Raw genomic sequence first — 24,866 nt, 5'->3', positions numbered from 1 at the left:
CCCTTGCCCTCTTGGAGCACCTTTCCCTGGGGGCTCTTAGGGACACCGCTTAAAATGCAGCTTCCCATGCTAACCGCGCGTGGGAATTCACGGTACAAGGTACTTCGGCTTTGATCATTTGGTTGCCCAACAATACATGGCAAAACGCTGCCTCCTAAACCTTCTCCCTTTGGCCCGCCCCACCGCCCTCCGCCAACCAGGACTTGGAAAACAGACCGGAACACAACCGGAAAGCGAGCCGGGGGCGGAGCCTTTGCCGCGCCGCAGTGCGCGCGCGCGCGGCTTCTCTTGCGTCACTCTGCCGCGCCCAGGTCCTTCTCGGCCGTGCCCCTTGGTCCTGGTGGCAGCGGTGGGAGCCGGAGGTCGTCCGGGACAGGTTCCCCTGGGCGCTCCCCCATGGAGGAAGAGGTGCGCAAGGCTGCAGCCCCGGATGCTCGCACTTCCCACTGGACGGCGACGAAGGCGGTGGCCGCGCGTGCTCTGGAGGGGGTGGCTCGTGCGGCCTGTATGGGGGTGTGAGCGGAGGTGACCGGGGCCGGATAGTGGAGGGCAAGCGGCGCGCGCGGCGGGCCGGCCAGCGGCGGTGAGGTCGCCACTTTCTTCCTTTCAGGCAAGCGCGAAGGGACTGGGGGCAAGCCTGCCCATCTTGGGTCGGGAAGGACTCTTCAGGGGCGCCTTTCTTTTCCCTGGGGACCCCGAGCCGCGCGTGGTCTGAGATGGGGTTTCCCCCGTAACCTGTATCGAGGAATACCACCGTGCGTTGGATTGCCAGTAAATCCCACGGAAACCGGCCTGGCCCTGTCGGGGGCGCGTGTTCATTAAGTTCATTAAGATAGTTTCCTATTGTTGTGAGTTAGAAGATTGTTTCAGCTACTGCGGAGATATTAACTGACAGTTGAACAAGCATTAGATGTCGCTGTGACGGTTTGAACATGGCTTGTTTAATTTCCTAACTTTTATAAACTCAGAGATTCCTCTCTCCCTCTCCATACAACTGAACAAAACTCAGTATACCTTTGGTTTTGTGTTTGTCTCTTGAATCTCTTTATTAGATTTTTCATTTCATTTACTATAGACTGTGCTTTAGTTCTGTTTCTAGAAATTCTCTATATACCATGAGTCCAGTTAGTACTTTTATTTTTTGTTAAAGTACTATCAGTGAATGTGAGGGAATAGAGATCTTCGTTTCATACCAGTAAGCTGTCTGTTGAAGCAGTATGTTATGATCGGTTGAGTTGGTTTTATGTTACTTGGTAAGTAAAACGAGTATGGAGGGTAGTAGTCAAATTTTTAAAAGTATTCAGTAACTATTCATTCCTTTTGCCTATTTCTGTATTTTCTTCGTTCCAGGCTGGAGCTACTCTGCCAGGGCTTAGAACTTTAAATGAGAATAAAGGGTATTATTTACGAGGAAATGAGAGTGAATAAGTCATCTCTAACCTCTTCCAGCCTTGTTTTCATAAGAGAGACCGTATTAAACGTACATGTAAGTTAAAGTTTTAATTTATAACTAATGTTGGAAATAGAGTTGGAAATTTAGGTTCTGTAGTATTTATAACTACTACTTTTAGAAATAATTAGCCAAATGAGAGGTTGGAAAAAATTAAAGCAGTGGAAACCAAGAAGAAGTAAAGACTGAGAACTCTTAAGGTTTTATTATGATGTGGGCAGTCTATATAGAAGTTGAGTCCAGTGGACACTTAGGTTCCATTTCAGGCTGTTTAACTTTCTGTGTGATCCTCCACATGTGATTTAACCTCAGAGAGGTTTGATTTCTTTACCTGCAAGGCGGGGGTAATGATACCTTTTTCTCATTATTGTGTGGATTAGAATTAATGTGTATCAATCACCAGGAGCAGTGCCTCTGTAGGCGTTCAATAAGTGGTAGCTATTACTATTAGGGAGAGATAATAATAAAAAACAATTACACTACTTTTCAGGATATTTCTATTGTAAAAAATACTCTGCTGTGGTGTCCCACCTACCCTGGTTCAGTTAGTGTTCAGTCACTGCCTTCCAATATCGTGTCCTTATTTACCAACAGAAGGTAAACTCCATGAGGGCAGGGTTTTGGTCTGTTGTATTCACTGCTGTATCCCTGTTCCTAGAACATGGTGTGTATTCATGTAAATATTTGTTGATTGAGTAAATGAGATAAGCATACCACTTGTCCATAGGGGGATATGAGTCATGTATGTTAGTAATCATAATAAGGGCTAGAAAAGTGTCCAAGGAGAGGTTCAGATTAAAGGCTAGGGAACTCAGAAAAGATTGGCTTATGGAATTCAAGCAGGGCTTCATTGTGGAGGTGCTTTTTTGAAGCAGGTCCTTAAAGATGAAAGGGATAATGTAATAAAGTTATAGAGGAGTGAAAGGAATAGGTAAGAATGGCAGCAGTATGTTGGCTTAGGGTGGAACCAGGGTATGTGAAATACAGTATCGGGAAGTTAAGATTTAAAAGACAGGTTTGGAACAAATGGTGAAAGGTCTTAGTTACTGGCTTACAAAATTTGGAATTCTTTCTGTAAATAGTTGGGTAGCCATTCTAAGTTTGTAAGCAGGAGAGTGAGATGACAGAGATGTGTTTTATAGAGCAGCGTGGTAGCATGATGTTTTTAAACTGGATTAAGGTCAGAAGAGACATGGAGATGCCAGGCCATATTTCAAAGGTAGAATCCATCTGGCACCCTTGGCCCTTGTATGCTGTTTGGGTGATGAAAATGGTGAAGCTGCAGTCAGAACATAAGGAGGAGCAGATCGGGTGTGAAGGCAGTGACCTACACTGAGAGCCTGGTTTGAGCTGCCCCTTGCTTGTATTCCAGCTCGGGGACTAAAAGGAGACTTCAGTGGGAAAGGCAGAAGGCTGAGGAGACCTGGATTCTAGTGCTGGGTCTCCTACCCCCCAGCTGCATGAGAAGTTACTTAACATCTCTGTGCCTGTTTTCTCATCATGAGGCTCTTATCACATTTCTTTTCAAGCTTTTTCGAAAATGAAATGTCAGGAGTGCTGTGACAAGTTTAAAGCTGTAAATGTACTTCAGTTGGTATAATTTTTAAAGTTAGCTAACTTTGGTGATTGATGATAAGTCATTTTGCAAAGCAAAATTTTTTTCTTTTGGTTTTTTTTTTGGCCGGGCTGTGTGGCTTGTGGGATCTTTCCCCTGCCAGGGATTGAACACAGGGCCATGGCAGGGAGAGCACCAAGTCCTAACCACTGGACCACCAGGGAACTTTGTTTTGGAACTCTAACTCCCAAGGCAAATCTTAATTTAGGCTTTTTGTATAGGTGTTAGAATGCTAGTCCCTTTTTCCTGTTCCTTAAGTTATGTGTTCTCCACGTTTTAGAAGGAGGTAGACCAATTTCATAATTATTTTCTTTGAGCTATATTAATTTCATTTTTGACATAATTGCATTTAATGGAAGTTAACAGTATAAGTATTCATAGATATCGGTGAAATCAGTTGTGAAAATTAAGTGTGTTAAAGTTTAGAAAGAACAAGCTGAAAATTCTAAAAGTCTGAGTGTGTTTAAAATTTGAATAGTTTATTTTCAGAATTCTCCCTTAGCTGTGGAATTCTTAAGGACAGGAACTTCTGGTCATCTTTATAACTCCAATGCCTGGCACATCGTAGCTACTCAGTGTATGTTTCTTGAACAGATGGCCACATATAAATAAACAGTAACAGCCAGGGGTAGGGGAGTGGGACCTTCCACCTGAGTCCCTTTAAGAGGTAACATGGGCAGGTTACCACCTGGAGCTCGTCATATCTGGTTTGGGAACCTAGATGAAGTGAAATTTAGCAAGTTTTCTTTTTTAGCTGTCTTTAAACCTGGCCCTGCCTCATAGCTAATCCTTAAGAAATAAAAAATAATCTCTGTTTGAGGCTCTCCTGGCTGTGATTGACCTTCAGTTACACAGAGTAGGAATAGAACATTACCAGGTCAGCGAATAGTGAAGCAACTGTTCCTTTCAGGACATTCACACTGATGTCCTATTTTCTTTCCTTTTTTTTTTTTTTTTTTAATTGAACAAAAAGTAATATCTTTATATATACTATTAATAGATCTCTAAGTACAATAGGGTTTTTAAAATGAAGTTATGTATATATAGTTGTATTCATAAAGTACACTAATCAAAAGCTATGCAACAATATTAACAGCAAATCCAAATACAAATGAAGATAGTCCTCAGAATTTCATGTTTCACCGAGCATCAAAAACCACCCATCTTTTAGTCCTTTTCTTGTACATTATTCTGTATCCACATTCTCTGCCTCAGACTGGATCCTGTAATTTTATTTCATTTTCTGTGTGACATTCTCCATAGGTATATATCATTGGCTGCTGCTTTGGGGGTTGAACGTCCTTCTGGGTGTCCATTGTCCCCACGTAGCACGGAGGAACTTTTCTGCACTTCCAAGCAGATTCCGACTTGCCGTTGTGTCCACGGATGTCCTGTTTTCAAACTGTAAGTGAAATGAGATGATTCATTTACTTAGTTTAGTGGCTGAAGGCTGCTTTATAGCTTGATGGCATGTAACTTTTATGTTACTTGGCACCCTTCCCCACCCACGTACACATCATTGTAGTTCAGTAAGCGAATGAACAAGCACAACAAATAACCTTAATTCTAGAAAAGTTTATAAATCGTATTTGCCACTATAAATGAGTGCCTTTTGTGGAGAAACCATCACAAAGAACCAGTCATTGTCTTTAAGAAACTTAGAATTTATCTTTGAACATAGAACAGTAATTAAGAAATAAATTTTATGAAGCTGTCTGTAAATAAAATAAGTGCAAAGGAGAGAAAATGCCTGTGGGCTCTAGCTACTGGAGAAGTCTTTGTAGCATAGCTTGAAGTGTGACCTGGCTTGGAGTGAAGAGCAGTCTCTAAGTAGTGGAAAGGAGGATGGGAGGGCTGTAGTGTGGCTGGGCGCTGATGACTTGTCTCAAGGGAGCTGTGATCCTGTGTTGGAAGGTGAAGTGAGCACGAGGGGTACAGCTCTCCAAAGCCACATGCATGATAAATGATTGACCCAACTGGTCAGAAAAGGCCTTCTCTCTACTTTTGTGTGTTTGAAATGTTCCACAATAAGTCAATAACAATAAAAAAAAAACAGGGAAAAAGATTTTAAATAGCATCATGCGACTTTGTGTAACAAGTGGAGAAAATTTATATGTAGACATAGTAAAGTTAAGAATAGTGAACTTACAGTGATCTTTGGATAAAATGAGTAAGATTCCATTATAACGTATTGGTTTAATCACCTCTTCTTCACTTTGTTGGTTGGGGGTAGGGTGTGGATTCCCTCCCTATGACACTTGACACTGGGCATGTGAGAGCAGTTTATTAGTCACTTTTACTCATCTAGGAGGAGGACACCGCATACCACACAGGGCCACACGGGGGCTGCAGAGAAAGAACCAGGGACTGTGGAAGCAGGCTTTGTAGTGCAAGAGGTTGAGGGGCCCCTTGGCTCCTGCAGGAGGATGTGATTGGCTTGTTTTAATAATTCTGCAGTCTGTCAAGGCAGTGAAGCCCACTACTCAAGGATAAGCAGGAACTATGCCTGGTCCCCATGATAAGTAGAGTTGTTTGGCTTCGAGACCTAGCCATGAAAGCAGAGTGGGGGAGGGCAGGAACTTGTGGTCGGGTCATCCCAGTTTTACCAGGTGTCAAGGCAGCACAATATATTGGGTCTTAATTTTAGACCTTACACCATATGTATGTAACTTGCATTTAGTGAAATTTAACATTAAGTGTTAGTAAATATTAGTAAATTAGTAGTTACACATTTGGCATTTCAAGGTCAGGTTTATATAATTAAAGTCTGAATTTGTATTTGTGAGGCTATCATTATACTGGGATTGGAATTACAGATAAACCTGACTTGTTTCTGGGTATCATCCTTGCAGATAACAAAGTTCCATCTTATTGATTCCAGAACATTCAGGCTATAATTTGGCTTGTTCTGTTCAGACCTTCAAAAGGGAGATTTTTGAAGGTTTAAGTAGTTACTTCCTCAGTAGAACCTGTAAGATAATTACGAACATTGTTCCGTGAACATAACGGTTAAAGGAGGAGGGTTCGTTCAAGTTAGGTGACTCTTGCTCATTAGAAGGATATACCTGCCAAGTGGGCTGAAGTGTTTGGTAGCCAGGTTTCTTTACTCCCATTTTGCAGCCGTTATTACTATTATCTTTGCATGTTCACTTGTATGTGGTACTATCACTTCCCAGTATACTTTGACAACTTTTTACAGTTCTTCAGTTTATAGTCTATAAAATAGTGGTTACATTTTAGGATGCTGATATGAGTGATGCAGTGGTTTTCTGTCTACTAATGACCACTCATGAAGAGCCAACTTTATTTTTTAGGGCCAATTATATGATCCCAAACATGTATTGAGACATACTTTGAGACTGCCAGATAGCTGAGTACACAGGATAAAAAAAGGTGACTCTTGTGCAGGAGCCCAGGAGCTGGCATTCTGCTGAGGGTGACTGGGCCATAAACGTGGATAAACCAGTTGTTCAGGGTGTGGTGGGAACCTGTAAGCACTTATTTTTGTTATAATTTTTTTTTCTTTTGGTGATAGAGCAGTTTAATTATAGATTTGAAATTTATCTTTCATTTTTGTACTTTTATTTATTGATAAGAAGTAGAAGTAAAGGAACTGATTCAAACTAAGCCACCAGATTTGAAAAACTATAGCATATTTGCAGAGAGCTTCATTCCTTTGTGTTTAAGTATATTGTCAAATCTTTGGTATTCAATTACAGTAAGTACAGTTTTTAAGATGTTTTTTCATACCTGGAAGTTTAGTGTCAAAAGTTTTGTTTGTTTTGAGGTATAATTAACCTGTAACACTATGTTAGTTCTGAGTGTACAACGTAGTGATGTGATATTTCTGTATGTTACAGAAATGATCACCATAATAAGCCTAGTTACCATCTATCACCATGCAAAGATATTACATTATTATTGACTATATTCCCCATACTGTACATTTCATCCCGGTGATTCACTTATTTTGTAACTGGAAGTTTGTACCTCTTAATCTCCCTCACCTATTTCTCTTATCCCCCAACCCCCTGTTATAATCTGTCGCTTGTCTGTCTTCCCATTGAAGTCTAAAAGCTATTACCATTTTATCCAGAGAGCTTATCATAATGCTTAGTGCACATAGCATATGTTCAGTAAAAACTGTTTGAGTGGATGGATAAAGTAATTGAGGGGCTAGGTAGATAGGAAGTTAAGTTCCTTTTATTAAAAGCCTGAGTCCCATAACCTGAAGAATGGAAAAATTTGGCTAGTTAGTGAGGGTTAATGACTGAGGATCCTGACTGAGTTGCAGATTAGTTCCGGGATTCAGTTGTTAAATTGTGGGACTAAAAATCTCAGGACGTACCAGAAAGTTGGACTGGCAGTTAGTTATAACCAATCCTAAATCTTGCAGCTGAATAAATGTTTTTTCCTCCACTTTCTACACTTTGCTTTGTTTGTCAGCAGAGTTCTGAGTTTTGGCTATTTGGAAAAAAATTGCAGTCTTTGGTATGCCATTGCATCCTTTCTGGCCTTATGACTCGAGTCCTCTAGGTCCCATGGCCCTCATGTTCTCTAAAAAGCCCACCAGTACTACACACACACACCCTGGCAAACATCTGTCTGTTAGAATCATCATCCTCTGCTCACAAAATAATGTGACATCTGCCTTCTCCTTACACACCCCCAAATAGGCTAAATAAGAAATGAATTACCATATGCTTATGTCTACATAGATTTCTAAGAAGAAAATATATGAGTGAGAAAAGTTTTTGTTTCTCTATAGATTATTCAAAAAGGACACATTTGTGAAATTGGTAAATGTATTTATAGACTAGATTTGTATATTTTTATGCCTGATTTTCATTCTGTAGAAGTTTTTTTTTTTTTCTTTTTTGGTGAAACTAACTTTTTAAACATTTATTTATTTATTTATTTAATTTACTTTTGGCCACACTGCGTGGCATGCAGGATCTTAGCCCCGACCAGGGATTGAACCTGTACCCACTGCAGTGGGAGCACAGAGTCATAACCACTGGACTTGCAGGGAAGTCCCTAGAAGGTTTTGTCTTATCAGCAAAGTTTTATTACTATGGACTATCCGCTAAGACTGGAAACATTTTAAAAATACGAAACCAGAGTTTATAAAATCAGTTTAAATGTGGTTTTATTTTTAATTTTTTCCCCAGTTTTATTGTTATAGCTGATATGTAACACTGTATTAGTTTAAGGTGTACCACATAATGTATATAGTACAAAATGATTACCACATTAAGTTTAGTTAACATTCATTACCACAGAAGAGTTACACATTTTTTTTCTTGTGATGAGAACTTTTAAGATCTACTGTCTTAGCCACGTTCGAATATACAATACTGTATTATTAACTATGTTACCGTGCTGTACATTACATCCCCATGACTTACTTATCTTGTAACTGGAAGGTTGTACCTTTTGACCACCTTCACTCCTACCCCCTAACCCCTAACTCTGGGAGCTCTCTGTTTCTGTTAGTTCAGTTTTTGGTTTTTTTTTTGGTCACGCCGCATGGCATGTGGGATCTTAATTCCCCAACCAGGGATCAAACCCTCTCCCCCTGCAGTGGAAGTTTGGAGTCTTAACCACTGGACCGCTAGGGAAGTCCCTATGAGTTCAGTTTTTAAGTATGGTTTTATATCAAGATCCCATCTTTCGCCGTAATTGGAAGAAATATAATTAGATTAGCGCTAAATACAAATGGTAAATATATTGATGTTATTAATAGTACTAATAGAAATGTTATTATTTTATGAAAAGAGAAAGAGTAAAATTTTGAATTGTATATGGTCATGCATCCTGTCATTCTGTGAAAAATCTCATTTTCTTTTGCATCATTTAGATTTGAAGACTGCATCATCCTGCCTCCAGCACCAGCAGTTTCTCTGTTCTTGATCAATGTGATTCACAGGAACTTTTAAAGTAACAAGCGAAATGAGCCAGGGCCGTGGAAAATATGACTTTTATATTGGTCTGGGATTGGCTATGAGCTCCAGCATTTTCATTGGAGGGAGTTTCATTTTGAAAAAAAAAGGCCTTCTGCGACTTGCCAGAAAAGGCTCCATGAGAGCAGGTAGGTTATTTATGCCCTATGTGACTTTGGAATGACATCAGTGTGTGCTTATGTACTTGGGTTCTTTGACTGTAGAAGACCATATCTTCATTCCTAGTGGCTATATTTAAAACTTTGAACTGTGCAAGAGTTGTAAATGTTTATAGAGAATCATTTTTGTAATGAGCAAAATAAAAAGTAAGAAGATGTCAAAATAAGTTAACTACTCACTCTTCCAGTTATTATCAAAGTGGGAGTAGGGACCAATGCCCAATTAGCATCCAGCCTTTTCTTTAAATTTTGATATGACTGCAGAGAAGGAAGTGAGTGTATGTGGATAGAATCAGAATCTTATTGAAGGCTAGGATCTTTTGTCTATGATAGTAAAAGTTTGACTTTTCCTTAGACATTTTTTCTGATGATCTCCAATTGGCAGGAAGGAAAGAGAGGGCTTCCTAAGGTTGAAGTGTACTCAGTTGAGTGAAATTCTGTTGGGTGGTGTAGGTTGATCCCCCAAAATTACCTACAAGTCACGAGACCCTGGGGGCTGCCCAGTGTGATTGAACCCCCCTGACTTCATCTGGTGCATCATGACAGCTCCCAGAATTATTTTGCATTCTGGTCATGTTCTGTCATTCAGCCTCTGCCCCAGTTCTGACCTCATAGGAAAACCTGCTTTGGCAGTAAAAAATATTACCTTCTTCTTTTCTGTGCCATCTCTATGGCCAAACCTAATTAAACTCTCTTAAAACAATGGCCTCTATTAGATTTCGTGCAGAGAGGAGAAAGTATTGGCATATGCTGCTTGAACAAGTGTATCCTCATTCCTAAGGCAGGTACTCTCATTGTCCATGTGGATACGCTTGTCAAGGGGTTCATTCGCATTGGCTTTTTCTTTTGAACAATGGCTTAAGTACTGATTGCTTTCGGATTTTATTAGTTTAGACTGGAGGAAAGTCAAGTAAAAAGGCAGGATGAGCATCCTGGAAGCCCCACACTGTGAGCAGTGCTCAGTCTGTTTATGTCTGGTCAATATAGGACCCCTTTTTCCAAGGTTACTACCTCATAAGTGGGGCTAACCCACACCTAAGTGGCTTGTCCACTATCTAATTCATTTGAAGTTGGGCTACTTCTTGTTGGTTCAGTTTCTTTATTTATTGAAACTGAGTTCACAAAACAAAAGAATGAAGTATGAACTGAATATGTGTCACTCACATTCACATGATGCTCACATCCCCTTTTGTAAGATAATCATAAAAATATTATCTAAGAAATCCCCTATGTAATCATGATGAAACCTTTATTCAATGTAGTAATAATTAGCAAATGATATTTTAAAATCTGTCATTACTAATAGTTGTCATAAATTTATTAAAGTCTGGTACTCTTCCAAAGAGGTGAAATATGTTTTCATTCACAGGTCAAGGTGGCCATGCATATCTTAAAGAATGGTTGTGGTGGGCTGGACTGCTATCAAGTATGTATAGAGGACATTTCAAGAAAATATTATAGCTGTATATTGAAATATTTGCATATACTATCACAGCCTCATATTACCAGCAGTTTTAAGACTTTAAATAAATTCTGTTTTTATAAATGAACAAAACACAAAATATGTAAAATTTAAGCCTTTAAAAGTCATTTCGCAGTTTAATAGCTTATTTAATTTGAATGAGAAGACTTTTACTTGATTAAAACATGTCTGATATATATATATGTATTTTTAAAAATTATGCTCAGTTTAAGAAGGTAATTTTGAAAGTGAAAGATCATAGAACACATCCTGTTTTTAATTCCTGTCCCTCCATTAATTTTCATTCCAAATTGGAAACGAGATATGCATTTGGTAAGACTGTCCATGCTTATTTTGATGATTACCTTTTAAAGGGTACATGGAAAAAGTGATCCTTAAGACACTAAGCCTTCAAAGTATTCAGGATTAAATTATGTAAATTTTTTTCTAAATTTAAGGGCAGTTGAAATAACAAAGAGACTGATTTGACTATTCATTCAGCAAATATTTCTTGATCATTTTTTTGTATTCCAGGTGTTCTAGGTGCTGGAGATATAGCAAACAGAATACACAAAAAAATTCTTAACCACATGAGACTTTACATTCTAGGTGGACAACAAAATAAACAAGATAAAATGTGTATTAGTGATACATGTTAACACTTGCTAGGAGAAAAGTGGGGAAGGGATGTAATAAAATGAAGGATGGATAGGTTTAGATTTTAGTTAGGGGGCCAGGGCAGCCCTCGATGAAAAGATAAAATTTGAGTAAAAGACATAAAGGAATTGAGGAAGCTGGCCATATGGATATTTGGGGGAAGAACATTTTAAGCAGGAAGAAGTAATAAATATGAAGGCCACGAGGCAGGACCATGCCTGGCCTATTAAAGCGTGGTAGGCAGAATCCAAGATAGCCCACAAAGATTCTCATCCCCTGGTAGTCACACCTTTGTATGATCCCCTCTCACACTGAATTAGTGCTGACCTGGTGTGATCAAAGAATGCAGTGGAATTGATGATGTGACTGAGTCATCAGAGGCTTTAAGGTTTTGACTTGATGATTGTATTGGTCATTCTGAAGCCAGCTACTGTGCTGGAGGACAGTCAGGCAGCCTGAGGAGAGGTCCCCAGGCTATACCCAGTTACTGACTTACCCAGTTACTGACTTACCAGTCATGTGAGTAAGTTATCTTGGAAGTGGGTCCTCCAGATTCTAGCAAGGTACAGGTTGCAGATTGTATCTTGACTGCAACCTCTTGGAAAACCCTGAATGAGAAGTACCTACTGATCAACAGAAACTATGAGAAACCGTTAAGTCTTGACCAACAGAAAACATGGCTTTTGTTGTTTTAAGCTGCCAGTTTTGGAGGTGCTTTGTTATACAGAACTGGATTACTAAAACCTCAGGAAACATTAAAGAGGCAAGAATAGTAAGGGAGTGGATGTGCAGGGAAGCAGTAGGGGTAAGTTTAGAGAAGTAATAAGGGCCTAGATCACGTGGGGCTTTGTAGGTTATAGAAAGGACTTTGACTTTTATGTTTGATGGGGAGTCATTGGAGGCTTGAGTGAAGAGGTAACCTGATCGGACTCAGGTTTTAATAGGAACTCTCAGGCTGCTGTGTTGAGGCACAGACTGCATAGGTGCAAAAGCAGAGAAACCAGGTAAGAAGCTATTGAAATAATTAGGTAAGAGGTTGTGATGGCATGGACCCAGAGTAGTAGCAGTGAGTATGGTGAGAAGTGGTAGACTTCTGGATGTGTTTTGAAGATAAAACTAATAAGATTTGCTGAAAATAAGTTAAAAGTCTGGACAGGATATAGAAAAGCATCCTCTTAAAAGCATCAAAGAGCTAACATGTTAGTGAAGAATTAGCTAGCCAAGATCAGGGAAAAGCATAGAGCTCAGGATAAGCTGGAGATACTTCTGCCCTAGAGGTAATCGCAGACTCCAGAGCAGGCAGCTGAAAGAGAGAACTTGTGAACTGGACTAATAAGGGTCAGTTAGGTGATGCCACTTGGGGAGTCTGGGTGGTGGATATATATAGCTGTCATTTATATTTTATTCTGTTTTTCTGAATATTTGAAGTGTTGCATTATTAATCTTTAAACTTTTGAAAAGAAAATCTTTTAAAATGGGTGGTATATTTAAATCCAGATATATCAATAACTACTGTACACGAAATGCCCCAGTTAAAAGGCAAAAATTATTCTACTGGAATTATAAAAACAAATAACAGACAAAAACAACTACATGCCTTTTACAAGGTACACTGTAAAACATGAGATATAGAATGGCTGAAAGAGAAGGATGGGAAAACATGCCTGAAAAAAGCTGAGATTTCTGTTATGATATTAGAAAAAATATAATTCAAAGCAAAAAACAATACTAGAGAAAGAGGATTATTTCTTAAGACAAAGGGTTCAACTCAGGAAGTTTAACAGTTCTAACTTTATTTAGTAATATGGCCTTATATACAAAGCAGCAGTTGACAGAATAGCAAGGAGAAATAGACAAATCCAGAATCATATAGTGAGATTTTAATGTAACACTCTGAGCAGTTGATGGGGAAAGCAGAGTAAAATCCTTAAGGTGACAGAAAATTTGAACAGCAGATTTAACACACTTAAGTCACTGAACTCAGCAACTTCAGATCTACATTCTTTTCAAGTGCATATGGAATACTGATGCAGATGGACTGTTTGCAGGACCATGAAGCCAGTCTTAAATTTTTCAAAGGATTTGATGAAGTATTTTCACAGGTCATTATATTAGAAATAGTAACAAAAAGATATCATGAAAAACACGTGTGGAAATTTAGAAATACGCTTTATGTAACCCATGGTTCAAAGAAGTCAGAATGGAAATTAGAAAATATTTTTAAAATATGTTTAATTTAGAAAATACTTCAATATGTTGATACAAAGTACAGAATATCATAACTTGTGGAATATAACTGAAGTAAATAGAGTAAAATTTATGGTTTCAAATAAATATAATTGAAAATAAGAAAGGTGAGGCATCTAGTTCAAGAAAATAGAAAAAGAATGGCAGAATAAACCCCAAAATGTAGAAGGAAGTAAAGAGAAAAGCTGAAATTATTTAAATAGAAAACAGGGCGTTAAAGCAAACATTTGGGTCTATGATCAGAATAATGAACTTGATAAACCTTGAAACTGATCAAGAAAAGGAGAAGGTCGAATAGCTAGGTGATGTAATTAGGGTTTTATAGGTATTAACAGGATGTTATGAAAAATTTATTCCAGTCGATAAAAAAACGTAGACAAAATATCTTGAAAAATAAAATTTATCAACACTCATGAGGAAATAGAAAACTGGAATACTCCTCTAACTTAACACAGTTGAATCTATAGTTTTAAAACCTGTGCATATGGGACTTCCCTGGTGGTCCAGTGGTAAAGAATCCGCCTTCCAATGCAGGGGATGCGGGTTTGACCCCTGGTCAGGGAACTAAGATCCCACATGCCATGGGGCAACTAAGCCTGTGCACCTCAACTACTGAGCCTGCACGCCTCAACTAGAGAGCCTCCGTGCCACAACTACAGAGCCCACATGCCACAGCTAGAGAGAAAACCTGCACGCCACAACTAGAGAGAAAGCCCACGCACCGCAACGAAAGATCCCGCATGCCACAACTAAGACCAAACGCAGCCAAAAAACCTTTGCATATACTAAACCTTGGGCCCAGATGGTTTCATTGCTAAATTTTTCAGTCATTTAAAGAAGAAATAATTGTAGTCTTGTAGAAATTTCCTAATAATAGAAAAAGGAGTATATATTCCTTCACTCTTCTTAAAAAAGCTAGCATAATTCTAATGCCAAAAGCTGATTAGGACAGGATAAGAAAGGAAAAATAAAGTCTAGTCTCATTCACGAACATATATGTAAAAATTACAAACAAAATGATACAGCATGAACAAGTTAGATTTATTCTGTTGATGCAAAGTTGGCATAATATTGGAAAACCAATCACTGTAATTTACCATGTTAAATTGAAGGAGAAAAATTATTTCAGTAAAATTCAGCTATTCATGACTATAAAGAAACCACTTCAAATTAATAATTTAAGTGAATTTCCTTAATATGATATAGGATTTCTAAGACCAAAAAAAGCCAAAACCAACAATTGCCCAGTAAACACAAAAATGGGGAAATACTGAAGACTTAACTTTTTGGAACTAGGAACAAGCAAATAACCTCTCATCACTTTATTTTACTGGAATTTCTAACCAATGCAGAAAGTCAAGGGGAGAAGATAGGATTAGAAAGGAACATATAAACTGTTGTTATTTGCTGATTATATGATTGTGGGTATAAAAATTCCAAAGAACATACAGATGAGTTATAAAATTAAAATTTAGGAAGGTTGTTGGATACAAAGTTAGTATACAAAACTTAGCTGTATTTCTGTATATCAGCAACAAACAATTAGAAAATGAAATGTTAAAGTATTACCATCTGCATATAATTTTAAGAAACAGGAATTAGTTATAAATCTAACAAAAGATGGTAAAGATTCCCACAGAGAAAATGAAAACATTACTGAGACGAATAGTAGAGGGATATGTCATTTTCATGGATTGAAAGATTCATCACTATAATAGTTGTAATTGTAAAATTGTCGTTTCTCTCCATGCTGATATATGGATTAATGCTATTCCATTTGAAACTAGGTTGTTAGGTGGTACATGATAATTGATTTTAAATTTTGTGTGGAAATACAGAAGTCTAAGAAAAGCAAAGATACTCTTTAAGAAGAAAAGGTGAAAGGACTTGTTCTACTGGATATCAAGACTTAATGAAGTTACACTAATTAAGTCAGGATGGTATTATGACAAGATAGATACATAAGCCAATAATAGAATAGGTCCATGGGCAGTATATTTATGACAGAGATGGTATTGAAATAGGGAAATGTACTTTTCACTAAATATTGCTGTAACAATCCATCTGGAAAAGAAAATAGAGTTCCTGCTTCACTCTGTATAAAGATCAACTCCAGGTGGTTCATAAGCTTAAACGTGAAAGCAGAACACTAAAGGATTTAGAAGATAAAGAATTTTGAGACAGATTTCTTGTACAAGTTGTATGAAGCACTAACCATAAAGGAAGATATTTTGAAGTTTGACATTAAAATTAAGAACTTTTTAAAAAAAATAAATTTATTTATTTATTTTTGGCTGCGTTGGATCTTCGTTGCTGTGCGCAGGCTTTCTCTAGTTGCGGCGAGCGGGGGCCGCTTTTCATTGCGGTGCGCAGGCTTCTCGTTGCGGTGGCTTCTCTTGTGGAGCACAGGCTCTAGGCGAGTGGGCTTCAGTAGTTGTGGCACGTGGGCTCAGTAGTTGGGGCGCGCAAGCTCAGTAGTCAGGGTGCACGGGCTTAGTTGCTCTGTGGCATGGGGAATCTTCCTGGACCAGGGCTTTGAACCCGTGTCCCCTGCATTGGCAGGCGGATTCTTAACCACTGTGCCACCAGGGAAGCCCCAAGATCTTTTTTCTTTTCTTTTTTTTTTACATATTTATTTTATTTTTTGGCCGTGTTGGGTTTTTGTTGCTGCGTGCGGGGCTTTTCTCTGGTTGCGGCTACTCTTCATTGCAGTGCACGGGCTTCTCATCGTGGTGGCTTCTCTTGTTGCGGAGCATGGGCTTTAGGCGCGTGGGCTTCAGTAGTTGTGGCGCCTGGGCTTCAGTAGTTGTGGTACATGGGCTTTAGAGCGCAGGCTCAGTAGTTGTGGCACACGGGCTTAGTTGCTCCACGGCATGTGGGATCTTCCCAGACCAGGGCTCGAACCCGTGTCCCCTCCTTTGGCAGGCAGATTCTTAACTACTGCACCACCAGGGAAGCCCCCAAGAACTTTTTTGATTAAAAGAGTTTAAGAGAATAAAAAAAGCAGGTCATGGTATAAAAAAAAAATGCTTTTAACCAACAAAAGATTTGTGTTCAAAATATATAAAGAATTACCTAGAATCGATAAGAGAAAACAAATAGCTTAATAAACAGGGGAAAAACTTGAACAGCCACTTCACTAAAAGATTTCACTTGGCCAATAAACATGAAAAGGGAAAATGCAAATTGAAAGCATAATAAAATAATCCCATTTCCTATGAACAGATTAGCAGACTTTAAAATCTGACAATACTAAATGTTGGGGAGAGTGAGAGACAAAGGATATTTGGCATAACCATTTTGAAAATAGTAGCCAAGAGTGATCGTTTTATGAGATCACGTGTCCCTCTCCTGCTGAAATTCCCCAGTGGCTTTTCAGCTCAGTTAAAATCCATTGTGAGTCTCTCCCTGGCTTCTCTCCCACTGGCTCGCTTTGCTGGAGCCACCCTGGCTTCCTTGCTGTTCAGACATGCCAGACACTGTCTTGAGTCAAAGTTCTGTACTTGCTCTTCTCCCTGCTTGGGATGTCTCTCCCCCTTCCCCATACCCATAGCTGCTGGTAAATCCCTCACTCCATATCAGATTGGTCAAAATTACCTATCAGAGCACCTTTGCCTGGCACCATGTCCTGCCTGTCACGAGCTCTCCATTCCTTTCCCTTGCTCTGTTCTCTTCATAGCACACTTAAATACTTGACATACGTGTTTTGTCTGTTTTCTCCCACTAAAATGTAAGTCTTAGGAGGGCAGTATCTTTATTTTGCTCCCTGTTGTATTTCCTGATGCTAGAACAGCATCTGGCACATAGTAGGAACCTAAGAATACCTTTTGAATGTAAGAGTTGGGTTTTAAAAAAGAAAAGAGCTAGTGAAAAAGACTTGGGAGAAGTGCTTTCATATCACTTTTAGCTGATTTGTGTTTGTTGTCATAGGATGTAAATATCTATTAAAATTTTTAATTTAAAAAACACCTATATAAACATAAATTAGATGTCTTCCATTGGAATTACAGATTTGTATTGTTTCTAATGGGTTTGAACTCTATTCTAATGTTGCTAATTTACAGGAGAACCCTTATGAATAGATGGGAGAAAATACAGAAATTACTAGATACAATTGAAATAGTATGTTAAAAAATAAATGTAAATAAAATGCAGGCATTTCCGTTTTGACTAGATATGTTCCTATCTGAGAGTTTTCTCTTGTTGTCTGTCTCCAAGTGGGAGCTGGCGAGGTGGCCAACTTTGCTGCGTATGCCTTTGCACCAGCCACCCTAGTGACTCCGTTAGGGGCACTCAGTGTCCTAGTGAGGTAAGGACCCTACTCGTCACACGTAGAAACAACAGCAAGGGTTTCAGTCTGTGAAGTTTTCAGTACCATCTAATCACACATGGTCAGCATAATTTACATTTAAGCAACGTGGCGAACTTTTTATGCTGCGTAGTAATTTGCTTTTGAAATGTTACCCTCTGTGCAGAGGCAAGCTATCAAGTTGTGGGAGAAGATGCTTTTATTCTTTGTCTTGCTTGTGTTCAGAGTCAGCACTAGTTCTACTTTAATTTCAGTTTTTTAAAATTCGAAGTTGCACTTGTTACAATATTTATCATTTGATACATGTATACTTTGGTAGGTGGTGGTTGGTGATGAATAGATTTCTGTACCTTCTACAGAAAATCATTGATTGGGGCATGGTTGAAGACTGGCCTAGGATCCTTGTTTGGGAGGAGCAGTCCAAGACTTGTCCTGTTTCTGTTATTTTAATCATTAGCCCAAACAGCTAAGCCCATATTGAAGTCTGGATTTTGGCTACTATTCCCAAAGTTGGTTGGCTGATAGGTATTTTTATCTTTTTTTTTTTTTAAAGATAGTATTTATATAAATCAATGTATGCAAATTATATAATTTTCAAGATACTATATATTATACATAATATATAAAGATATAAGATGTTATGTATTATGTATAATAAAGATATATTATGGTACATGTCTTTTATCCTTAATTTTCGTATATTATGCCATTATTATATTTATAGGTTTATATTTTTTAAAGATTTTGATAAAACTAGTTATAAATTATTAAAACTTGATAATTTAATAGGCAAATTACATAGAATTAAATGAAAATGTACAAAGGATGCATCAACCAGTAGGGATAAATTAAAGTTGAGCAGATATGAAGCATTGGTTTGGACATAGATTCTTAAATAGAATATACATTTGTACCATAGCTCTGTTTATTGTAAATTTCACATTGATGTACTACAGTAGAAAGATGGTAACTACACTGGTTTAGTGTATGATGAAACAGGTGGTTCCCAGAAACTTTCGTTTTATGATTGAATTTGCATTTTCTTTACCTTGGCTGGAAGCCAGAATCTTTATAAGCTCACAGTGTTTTAGTTTGAGTTCAGTAATTTAAATTCTGAGTTGTGTTGATATTTAAAAATGAGAAAAGTAGCTGATTATTTTAATATTCTCCACCTTCTCCCCATTTTAGTGCCATTCTTTCTTCATACTTTCTAAATGAAAGACTTAACCTTCATGGAAAAATTGGATGTTTGCTAAGTATTCTGGGATCTACAGTTATGGTTATTCATGCTCCAAAAGAAGAGGAGATTGAGACTTTAAATGAAATGTCTCACAAGCTAGGAGATCCAGGTAAAAAAAAAAAAGAAAAGTTTTATTAGTCTTACTGTATTTTACTTTTTAATGTAGTTTTTATTGAATCAAAATTTTATATGCATATGAAGAGGCCAGTTGTCCTACAAGGCTTATTAGGGAAATTGCAGTCATTTTCTTCCCCTGCCAGCCCCTCAGCCCTTGTTTCTTTTGTTCTTTAACTTGGTATCTCAGGGGTCCCCAACCCCCAGGCCGTGGACTGGTACGGGCCGGCCGAGGCCTGTTAGGAACCGGGCCGCACAGCAGGAGGTGAGCAGCGAACCGAGCAAAGCTTCATCTGCCGCTCCCCGTCGCTCACATTACTACTGCCTGAACCATCCCCCCACCCCCACCACCAGTCTTCCACAAAACCAGCCCCTGGTGCCAAAAAGGTTGGGGGCCGCTGCTCTAAATAACATGCTATATTGCTACTACTTCCTTGCCTTTAGGCATTATTATATCTGTTACCAGTTGTATCTAGTTTTGTTTAAATGATTTGTTTTACATTATCGTCACTACATAACTTTTATTCTCAGCTTGGACATATAGTACATTATGATTACTTTTCCCTTCCTTTCTTGTGACTTCTGATTTTCCTGAACTAATAATGATCTTATTTGCATATTAGTTTTCTACAAATTTATCAGTCCATCCTGAAATTTTTCCCCTGTGACCTAATTCTACTCTCAGTAATTTCGGACATATTTGGTGTTCCTGCAGTGTCATCTCTTATGGAACTCTCTCTCTAAGAGCCTTGTTTGGCCTCAATTTAGACTGATGTCTTGAGGCCACCAGCAGAGTCGACATCCTGGGTTCCTTCACCAGCACCCTGGGGGATCCCTTTCACTTTTGTTTTTTCTTGGATCTCTTATCTCCCAAATCCTGGGTTTGTCCCTCATTTTGCTGGAGCCACTCTTGTAGGAGACAAGAGAGGCACAGAAGAGAGACTTTTTGAGACCCTGCATATATCAAGATGTCTTTAATCTACCATGACCTCATTATCTTCTTTCAGTATTGCTGCTGATAAATCAAACACAATTGATTTTTTTTTTTTTTTTTGGTTACCTGACCAGGGATTGAACCTGGGTCCTTGGCAGTGATAGCGTGGAGTCCTAACCACTGCACCACCTGGGAATTCCTGATTCTTTATCTTTTATGTGAGACTGATCTTTGGAAACATGTAGGGATGTCCTCTTTGCCCTCATTGTCTGACATTTCCCAGTAATGTGCCTAGATGCGGGTTAATTGTTATCCATTGTGTTAGGTACTTGATGTATCTTTTTTAATTTAAAAATTCATGCCTTACGCTAGAAGCAATTGAATTACTTCTTTGATACTCTTCTCTTTGTGAAATTCTTCTTATTCTTCTTGTTGATTGGACCTCCTGAACTAGACCATCAATCTTCTTACATATTTTTTCCCCATTTTGCCTTTTTACTGTCTTTTGGGAGATTTCCTCAAATCTTCCAACCCTTCTTTTGAGTTTTTAGTTCTGCTATTGTATTTTTAATTCCAAGAGCTTGGCTTTGTATTTTGATTATTTTTTTTTTTTGGTGGCAGCAAACACATAACAAATTCACCCTCCCACCAGTTTCCAGATGTACAGTACAGTATTGTCAGCCACATGCATGGTGTGGTGCATCAGGTCCCTGGAGAGTCCTAGGTATTTTAAAGTCTTTATCTGAAAACTTTAATATTTGTGGGCCTCTTTCTATGGTCTGTTTTTTCTTTTGTTTTCAGTCATTTAGTTTTGTCTTTGGACAGTTTCAATTGAATGCTGACCATAGTGTATTAAAAAGTGTAAAGGCTGTAAGTGATGTTTTCTTCCTTCTGAGAGAACTTAAATTTCTTTGGGTAGGCAGATAAGAGTACAGCAGATGACCTTCAACCTGTAAGCTGGGGCTAGTTTTTTTCCATTTTTTCATTATTCTTGGTCATAGCCCTTCTGCCTCCCAGCTGTTAGGCTGGGACTCTCCGGCTTGGCGAGCTGTGGATGCCAGTGTCTTGTCCCGGCAGCCCAAGACAAGGCGGGCCTCTCTGCTTAGTCCTTTGGCCCTCACCAGGCTGTCCACTTGGCTCCTCTGACTAGGCATGTACAGCTCTGTACCCACAGACACCACACAGAAAATTCGCGTGCACCTCTTCAGTTCCCTTCTTTCTGGAATCTTGGCCCGTTGTGTCCCAGCTACTTAGCCCAAAATTCCCACTTTTTTTTTTTTAACCTCCTCTGCTGAAACTTCCATAAGCCCCAGGTTACCACTCTCTGCTGGCCTTCGTGCCTGTCCTCACTCCTGCTCTAGATTTGCGTTTGCCCTGAGGGAACAAGCAGAGGTGTTGGTGCAACCTCAGAGTACTTCCCTTCTCTACAGATTTTGACTGCTTTGATTCCTCTCATATTTCATCTTTGTCTCTCTGAGGAAATTAATGGTAGTTTTTATTGATGTGGGGGGGATGGTAATTTATCTAATTTGAAGTTTCCCTCTAGACAGAATTAGAGGTTTAAAAAGATTAAATGACTGTTGTGTCTGTTTCCTCATCTTAAAATGCAGATGACAGTGTCTGTACTGCAGGGTAATTGTCAGAGTTTAATGAGTTAATCGGTGCAAATTGCTGAGACAAGTGCCTGGCCCATGGTGCTACACAATCATTACTATTATCATGCTGGGTTCAATTCTCCATATCCAACCTGAACCCTGACAGTTATTTTCAAGTTCTCTTACTGATTTGTTTTTTACCCCAGTGGTTGTCCCTAAATATTTTAAAAATTTACTCATTTTAGACAAATGTCGTTTAGCATTTATAAATCGTTTGGCATTCAAGGTCATCTCATGATTTCTCTCCACTAGTTTCTGATTGTATCTGTCTTTGGAGTTAGAGCACCCCAGTGGGTGGGAAGTAGTACAGTATTCTAGGACAGACAGCTGTGAATCAGCCTGATGCCGTTTTCTGTAAGTTTGACCCTTTAACAACACAAGGGTTAGGAGCACCCGAGAAAACCCACTTATAGTCCATCCTCCATACCTGAGGTTCTGCATCGACAGGTTCAGCCCTTGGATTGTGTAGTACCGCACTATATATTAGAAAAAAAGTCCACATATAATTGGATCCACGCAGCTCAATCCCATGTTGATCAAGGGATAGCTGTATAATTATGAGGCCTAAGATGCTACTTTAAAAATGTTAAGTGTATAACAATTTGTGAATATGAAGCATAGTTTAATCTTCCAGTGTGTACTTCCAACTAAATTTTTATGAATGTGCTTTTGCTGCGTCAGCAAAAGAAAGCTGATTTTTATGTTAAGGCCCACCTTTCTCCTTCCTATTGAGGACTTAAATATTTGACTTTGCCTCCTCCAGGTTTTGTGGTCTTTGCAACACTTGTGGTCATTGTGTCCTTGATATTAATCTTTGTGGTGGGACCGCGCCATGGACAGACAAACATTCTTGTGTATATCACAATCTGCTCTGTAATTGGAGCGTTTTCAGTCTCCTGTGTTAAGGGCCTGGGCATTGCTATCAAAGAGCTGTTTGCTGGAAAGCCTGTGCTGCGACATCCCCTGGCCTGGATTCTGCTGCTGAGCCTTATAGTCTGTGTGAGCACACAGATTAATTACCTGAACAGGGCCCTGGACATATTCAACACTTCCATCGTGACTCCAATATATTACGTATTCTTTACAACATCAGTTTTAACTTGCTCAGCTATTCTTTTTAAGGAGTGGCAAGATATGCCTGTTGATGATGTCATTGGTACTCTGAGTGGCTTCTTTACAATCATTGTGGGAATATTCTTGTTGCATGCCTTTAAAGACGTCAGCTTTAGTCTCGCAAGTCTGCCTGTGTCTTTTCGGAAAGATGAAAAAGCAGTGAATGGCAGTCTCTGTAATATGTATGAAGTTCTTAATAATAGTGAAGAGAGCTTAACCTGTGGAATTGAACAACACACTGCTGAAAATATCTCCCGAAGAAATGGAAATCTGACAGCTTTTTAATAAGAAAGATGTAATTAAAAGGTTAATCTATAATTGTGTTATAAAGTGAATTTGAGTATCAGAATGAGTCTGAAAAAGCATTGTTCTCAAATAGTGTTCTCTAGAGACAATCTTTTTTAAGGTTTCACTAATCTGGACCAAGAAATTACTTTTCTTATATTTAAATGATGGTAGCTCACTAAAATGACCTCAGTACATGGCCACTTTCTTTTAACATTGTATTATTATAGAGGTATTTTAAATTTTCCTTCACCAAAATCTAAATGCACTACTGACAGTTTTAAGTCTATAAAAATGCTTTATTTTTTCATTGGTGATGAAAGTCTGAAATGTATATTTGTCATGCCCACTCTATCAATTCTTGACCATTTTAAGGCTTTTTGATTTAAAAAAACAAAATTAACTCAATACATTATCCTGTAATTTACCTTAACCTGTAAAAATGACTCCTGTTTGATGAATTATTTTAATTTTGAAATGTTAATTTAAGAGACTCCTAAGTTATTAAATGAAGGAAAACTTTTACAACAAAAACAGAAAAGGTAGGAAAATACCACATTGAAATACTTCTCAGGCTGTGAGTTGTCACCGTGAACATCTGATGGCCTTCCTAGATGGCACCTTGTTAAAGCAGCGCACCCTTTGTCGGACTACAGCCTGGCTGGTTTTATTCTTCAGTTACTGTAATCCCTTGATGCCTGGAACCTTGATTACCGTTTTACATCAGCTCTTGTACTTTTCCATATATTTTCATAAGGAGTTATATTGTCATTTAGCTCTTCTAACAACTCTGGGAAATGAAGTCAGAAGACTAGGGTAATTTCTTAAATTTAGCTCATATTGAAATAAAAAGATAAATTGAAACAAAGTTCTTTTCTAAGTCTGAATGTTCAGAATAAACAGGATGTTTGTAAAATATGGTTTCTTTGTACCACATATTTTACTTTGCTTTGTTTGGACCACTATATATTTTGGTTTTTAAAAAAAAGTCCATAAAAAAAAAGTTTACAGAAAACTTCAAAAATATGCAAAAAAGGTAGAGTACTATAATTAAGTCTATGCAGCTTCAAAACCTGTCACTGATTGATTGATTGGCCGCAAAAATATTGACAACTAATTTGGGTCAGTATCTGGGTTGGGCTTGTTTCCATTCTGCTGCTCCTGCCCAAGGTCACACAGCTTGGCCCACTGTGTAAGTAGTAGGGCCACCACAGGAGCCTCACTGCCCACTGGCTTTATCAGGGCAGAGTTGACAGTGTTCACGTTTCATGAAATACATTCCATTTTCCCAGTATCGTATCATTGACCCTCTAAGGAGCCTTTGTAGACATTTTTTTTCTAACGAACTGCCTCTCTCCATGTAATTTTAACACCACAGATATAACTCTATATTTGTTTATGTACTGTATCTATATCTGTGCTTTGTATACAATAGATAAAAACCAATTTTCACTCCCTTGGGTGTGATATTGCCCTTACTGAGAATGCACAGGTTATTAGTAATAAATTCTTATTTAACATCTTACAGCACTTGAATTTTTTTTTTTAGCACTTGAAATTATTTTTATTTGGTTATTAAGTAAGTCTTATAAAACTCAGTAGTGTAAATTATTTAAATTTACTCATTAAACTTAAGTTTTCATCATATTCTATACTTTCATTAC

General features: G+C 38.4%; 1 protein-coding gene and 1 pseudogene across 2 annotated transcripts; one reads left to right on the top strand and one right to left on the bottom strand.

Annotated features, from left to right (window-relative positions):
• The first annotated feature begins 255 nt into the window (after nucleotides 1-255).
• Nucleotides 256-24,243, top strand: NIPA2 (NIPA magnesium transporter 2). Of its 2 annotated transcripts, none has more exons than XM_036858866.1 (8): nucleotides 256-610; nucleotides 1,351-1,486; nucleotides 4,329-4,469; nucleotides 8,926-9,156; nucleotides 10,556-10,612; nucleotides 17,771-17,861; nucleotides 19,050-19,210; nucleotides 22,568-24,243. In XM_036858866.1, the coding sequence occupies exons 4-8, from the start codon at nucleotides 9,018-9,020 to the stop codon at nucleotides 23,200-23,202; spliced, it is 1,083 nt and encodes a 360-aa protein (XP_036714761.1). In that variant the 5' UTR covers nucleotides 256-610; nucleotides 1,351-1,486; nucleotides 4,329-4,469; nucleotides 8,926-9,017; the 3' UTR covers nucleotides 23,203-24,243. The 2 variants fall into 2 exon arrangements, with proteins under 2 accessions (XP_036714761.1, XP_036714762.1); XM_036858867.1 differs by having other exon boundaries at nucleotides 279-408.
• Nucleotides 4,132-4,381, bottom strand: LOC118898460 (annotated as a pseudogene).
• Nucleotides 24,244-24,866: the final 623 nt, after the last annotated feature.

This window comes from Balaenoptera musculus, chromosome 7, assembly GCF_009873245.2.
Source record: "Balaenoptera musculus isolate JJ_BM4_2016_0621 chromosome 7, mBalMus1.pri.v3, whole genome shotgun sequence".
In the NCBI taxonomy this organism is placed as follows: domain Eukaryota; kingdom Metazoa; phylum Chordata; class Mammalia; order Artiodactyla; family Balaenopteridae; genus Balaenoptera; species Balaenoptera musculus.
The sequence above is the reverse complement of the archived record's forward strand: the minus strand, read 5'-3'. Positions and strand labels throughout refer to the sequence as shown.